Source organism: Electrona antarctica (assembly GCF_951216825.1).
Source record: "Electrona antarctica genome assembly, chromosome: 4".
NCBI lineage: Eukaryota > Metazoa > Chordata > Actinopteri > Myctophiformes > Myctophidae > Electrona > Electrona antarctica.
The window spans coordinates 3,221,828-3,227,516 of record NC_136809.1 but is presented as its reverse complement, the minus strand read 5'-3'; the positions used below and the strand labels follow the sequence as shown (position 1 = coordinate 3,227,516).

General features: G+C 45.3%; 2 protein-coding genes across 2 annotated transcripts in view; one reads left to right on the top strand and one right to left on the bottom strand.

Moving 5' to 3' along the window:
- The window catches only part of LOC306922160 (coiled-coil domain-containing protein 85C-B-like), a gene marked incomplete at both ends in the record, with an annotated part of 6,193 nt that extends 2,273 nt beyond the window's left edge, over window positions 1-3,920 (top strand). Inside the window, one exon of the mRNA XM_079499556.1 lies at window positions 3,903-3,920. Coding sequence (XP_079355682.1) covers window positions 3,903-3,920 — 18 coding nt within the window. The remainder of the gene's footprint in view (window positions 1-3,902) is intronic.
- A 652-nt stretch (window positions 3,921-4,572) lies between these two features.
- The window catches only part of LOC306922158 (girdin-like), a gene marked incomplete at both ends in the record, with an annotated part of 136,363 nt that continues 135,246 nt past the window's right edge, over window positions 4,573-5,689 (bottom strand). The window contains one exon of the mRNA XM_079499554.1: window positions 4,573-4,665. Coding sequence (XP_079355680.1) covers window positions 4,573-4,665 — 93 coding nt within the window. The remainder of the gene's footprint in view (window positions 4,666-5,689) is intronic.

Below are 5,689 nucleotides of genomic sequence, written 5' to 3'. Positions count from 1 at the left end.
CCTCAGCTCATGGGAGTGAGGTTCTGTAGGAGGGGTACTGAAAGGTGTGTTTTGGGGGTTCTTCCTCAGCTCATGGGAGTGAGGTTCTGTAGGAAGGGGTACTGAAAGGTGTGTTTTGGGGGTTCTTCCTCAGCTCATGGGAGTGAGGTTCTGTAGGAGGGGTACTGAAAGGTGTGTTTTGGGGGTTCTTCCTCAGCTCATGGGAGTGAGGTTCTGTAGGAGGGGTACTGAAAGGTGTGTTTTGGGGGTTCTTCCTCAGCTCATGGGAGTGAGGTTCTGTAGGAGGGGTACTGAAAGGTGTGTTTTGGGGGTTCTTCCTCAGCTCATGGGAGTGAGGTTCTGTAGGAGGGGTACTGAAAGGTGTGTTTTGGGGTCTTCCTCAGCTCATGGGAGTGAGGTTCAAAGTGTCACGCGATCAGTTCATCAGGGGTGCATGCTTTAGTTCCGACATACCATTGGTCCGAACGACAACCTACCTCAAACCCTAACCTAACCATAACCGCAAGCACGGAGCAGCACATCCTTCACCAACCTTAATCAGGTAACCAGGTTGGAAGAGTGGTGGCAGATCGCAACAGGCGATGAATATATTTGTCCTTACTTTATTATATTTATAATTACATAAACGCTGCTGCCATAGCTTGTTAATGAATCCATCTCTCCATCTCATCTCTCTCTCTCTCTCTCTCTCTCTCTCTCTCATCTCTCTCTCTCTCTTCCAACCTGGAAGAAGGTGTGAAAACGCCTCATGCGCTGGGTGAGCAACTCAAAGCAAGTGGATGGGAGGGGAATTCGGGGGTGCCGTCACTTATTACTTATAACTCTATGCGCATATCGAGTGGAAGTGTGACGGGCGAGTGGCGAGGAGCTATAGTTCCAAAAAGGGCCAATCTGTGAAACGGGGCCAATTCCCCACAGCATGTAGCTGGCAGTCTCCAGTGATCAGTCTCATGATTGGACTTCAACTTACCACAGGCAGGTGTCCGTCAATCACCTCAGTCTCCACCTCAGAAACACAAGAGATAATACCAAATACAAACAGTATTTGCATAATCTGTGGACCCCCTTGAACACCAGATGACTCCTCTCAAGGGGTTATTTCCCAATAAAGAATGTCTATATATAATCTGTGACAGACGCAACATGTCCCGAGGCGCGTTGGTCGGGCCCAAAGATTGCTCCATTTTGGCATGATATTTCTGCGAGTATTATGGTAGTAATGTCGTTCCAGACGCTCCAGCTGCTCTGTTCAGTGGCTCTGTTGCCTCCCTAGTATTATGGTAGTAATGTCGTTCCAGACGCTCCAGCTGCTCTGTTCAGTGGCTCTGTTGCCTCCCTAGTATTATGGTAGTAATGTCGTTCCAGACGCTCCAGCTGCTCTGTTCAGTGGCTCTGTTGCCTCCCTAGTATTATGGTAGTAATGTCGTTCCAGACGCTCCAGCTGCTCTGTTCAGTGGCTCTGTTGCCTCCCTAGTATTATGGTAGTAATGTCGTTCCAGACGCTCCAGCTGCTCTGTTCAGTGGCTCTGTTGCCTCCCTAGTATTATGGTAGTAATGTCGTTCCAGACGCTCCAGCTGCTCTGTTCAGTGGCTCTGTTGCCTCCCTAGTATTATGGTAGTAATGTCGTTCCAGACGCTCCAGCTGCTCTGTTCAGTGGCTCTGTTGCCTCCCTAGTATTATGGTAGTAATGTCGTTCCAGACGCTCCAGCTGCTCTGTTCAGTGGCTCTGTTGCCTCCCTAGTATTATGGTAGTAATGTCGTTCCAGACGCTCCAGCTGCTCTGTTCAGTGGCTCTGTTGCCTCCCTAGTATTATGGTAGTAATGTCGTTCCAGACGCTCCAGCTGCTCTGTTCAGTGGCTCTGTTGCCTCCCTAGTATTATGGTAGTAATGTCGTTCCAGACGCTCCAGCTGCTCTGTTCAGTGGCTCTGTTGCCTCCCTAGTATTATGGTAGTAATGTCGTTCCAGACGCTCCAGCTGCTCTGTTCAGTGGCTCTGTTGCCTCCCTAGTATTATGGTAGTAATGTCGTTCCAGACGCTCCAGCTGCTCTGTTCAGTGGCTCTGTTGCCTCCCTAGTATTATGGTAGTAATGTCGTTCCAGACGCTCCAGCTGCTCTGTTCAGTGGCTCTGTTGCCTCCCTAGTATTATGGTAGTAATGTCGTTCCAGACGCTCCAGCTGCTCTGTTCAGTGGCTCTGTTGCCTCCCTAGTATTATGGTAGTAATGTCGTTCCAGACGCTCCAGCTGCTCTGTTCAGTGGCTCTGTTGCCTCCCTTGCGCTGCCATGCTCTGTTCAGCTAGCCTCGGAAACACACACGTTTTTATGTCCAGGGAGAACAAAAAAGTCTGGGTCCGAGTCCACTTCAATTCGGCATAGAGTAGCGCAAACGTCGATCACTCTCTGCTGATTTCTGATCGTCTGCACCTTTGTTAAATTGACACACACACGTACACACACACACACACACGCACACACTCCTCTCTCTGTCGCTCTAATTAATTAGTCTCATGTCGCGCAGCTGTGTCTAGATTCAGTGGCGTGCACAGATAGACACTAGGGGGTGCTAGAGCACCCCCTGCCCTTTTGGCAATGTGCCCTTTTGGGAAAAAAAGAGAAAAAAACGTTTTTTTTTTCTTTTTTTTTTTGATTTTTCAAAAATAGCAGACCTACAAGTTCATAGCGCGCCACTCGGTGGCGCGCTATGAGCTTGTAGATCTGCTATTTTTCAATAGCTAAAGCATAACATAATGCTAACACCAAAAGGGGTTCCCGCCCAAAATGGATTAAGGCAACCGGCCGATTCCACGCGCTGCACAAGGTGCCCTTTTTTAACTTGAGCACCTGCCCCTCTAAATGTCTGTGCACGCCACTGTCTAGATTCTCCCGGCGCATCCTGCCGGGAGCTGCCTCTATGCCATAGAAAGCATAGGTGGACCCCAGGCTACTGTTCAGCAGACCCTCATGTGGTACACTGGTAGCTAAAGAAATCATTATAACAGAATGGAAGACTCCTACAGTACCCTCTTCTTCTCGATGGCCTAATGAATTTGTATTCTTGATACACTTGGGGAGGCTGCGTTGCAATGGGCAGAACAGTCTAGCAACATTTGTACTTTAGTATAGTGTAGTGTAGTGTAGTGTAGTGTAGTGTAGTGTAGTGTAGTGTAGTGTAGTGTAGTGTAGTGTAGTGTAGTGTAGTATAGTATAGTATAGTATAGTTTATATGTATAGTTTCATTATATAGAGATTCCACTGTTACATTCTTAGCGGCAGCGGTGGCCGAAACGGTTTGCGGAGCGGTCTTGATACCGGAAGGTCGCCAGTTCGTATCCCCGGACCGGCACGTTAAAATTACCACCGCTGAAGTGCCCTTGAGCAAGGCATTGAACCACTACCATGAAATGTTCTATGAGCAGGGCCTGGCTGTAAACAAGTATCTGATGCTTAGTCCAGTTACCCTGGGTAAATATAGTAACTTTGCTTAGCTTACACATGTGTCTTGAATACTACTTTTTATGTACATATGTAATTGCCATGTACAGGTATTGCCATGCTTTTTGTTCTTGCCTAATGTAAGTCGCTGGATTAAGAGCGTCTGGCAAATGCCTAAACTGTAAATTATAGTTGGCTGTCAATCATAATCAGTATTCCATCGCGAGGAACCGGGGTGAACATTTGCACGGCAATATGGTACAGTATTTACATTTTTGTATTAACAGCTGTTGCCAGTTATGTACAGTATCTGAACAGAACAGTATCTGTACAGAAACAGCACAGACATCACGGCAGCCTCTCATTAGGGACTCGGAGTGCATGATTAGGTGTTTTGTCTTATCCGCCTAACAGTAGATATCGTTGTCAACTTTAATCCTTCATCTCCTTAATGTTCGCTCCCTCTAGGGACTGCCGGCAGCCTAATGGCTCCCGCCGCTGCGCGTCACACTGAAATATGGCGTGGCTTAGTTTGCGTTGAAGACGAATATCAGCTAGACACAAAAATGGGTCACGGAATGTAACCGTCCGTGACAACTAAAGACTGCAGACGTTTTCAATAAGGTGGATTATATATACGGTACAGAGAAAAGGAGGGAATTAGCTACAGTAGAATGCTTGTAGAGCTCTTTTTTCATGCACATTTTCATGCTTAATTTCATGCATAGTTGCAAAATTCTGAGACTGAGCATGTGGAAAATACACAACAACGTTTAAGTGAATGATTGCTACAAGCTTACTTAAAGCTGCTATATAAGCAATAATATGTCCACATTTTAATGACCTTTTTTATTTTTATTTGGAATGGGTAAAACGCTCCCAAAAAATGTAGTCTCTGTGACACATCTAGGGGCCACAATCTGCATTCAAAGATGTTAAAAGTGTGAAAATATTTTTAATTTCACTACACCTTTAAGTTTTTTTGTCTGGTTTGCATAGAGATTACATTGAAATAAGAAGCAAATTAATGTATTAGCTTCCTTGGTGAGAATGAGGCTTTTTTTTGTGAAACCTTGAAAAGTAACAGCTTTTAGACATACTGTATACCATATGAGATCTCCAACCCGACGGCAACACGTTATAGTTTCACACTGTCTGACATGTCGTATAAGATCCTCAGCTCGCCGTGGACGCCGTTCTTCACTTCCTGTGATGCTCTCTTTGTGTGAAACTAACGGGTGTGAAATCAGACGCGTATACGTGATATATGCGCAGTATTAATTAGCCCGTTTAGACCTGAGATCAGATTCTACAAAATAATGTCTTCGACATCCTGACCGTTTTCTGAAAAAGCTATGTTTCTATGTCAGTCGTTCTTCGATTTTTCAAAAATAGCAGATCTACAAGCTCGTAGCGCGCCACTCGGTGGCGCGCTATGAGCTTGTAGATCTGATATTTTTCAATAGCTAAAGCATAACATAATGCTAACACCAAAAGGGGTTCCCGCCCAACATGGGTTAACCCATTTAGACCTGAGGATGATTCTACAAAATGTCTTCAAAATCATGACAGTTCTCTGAAAAAAACCCTGTGTTTCTATGTCAGTGGTGGTCAACCTTTATCACGTCAAGGACCCCCCAGAATTATCTGTATGTGGCCCGTGGATGGACCCCCATCTGAAAATATGTTGTTCCAGGGACCCCCCCCCCCCCCCCCCCCCTCCCAGAAGCAAAGATTTGAGTTAAAAAAAACGTTCGCTCTGAAAGAATAGATATTCAAAGATTTGCGCCCACATTTTCACGACTTTTCAAAAAAAATAGCAGACCTACAAGAAGCTCGTAGATCTGCTATTTTTCAATAGCTATAAAGTATAACATTAAAACACTTATTAAAACACCAAAAAGGGGGTTTCCCGCCTAGAACGGATTAAAGTCTCTGAAAGTGTAAAAACGTATCCCTCGGCGTAGATGTTGTGACATCCACACATCTGTCTCTCCTTTAAGCCATTCTGGGCGGGAACCCCTTTTGGTGTTTTAAGGATTATGTTATACTTTATCTATTGAAAAATAGCAGATCTACAAGCTCATAGCGCGGCACCGAGTGCCGCGCTATGAACTTGTAGGTCTGCTATTTTTGGAAAAATCGTGAAAATGTGGCGCAAACCTTGAATTGAATATATATTATTTCAGAGCAAACGTTTTTAACTCAAATCTTTGCTACTGGGAGGTCCCTGGAACAACATATTTTCAGATGGG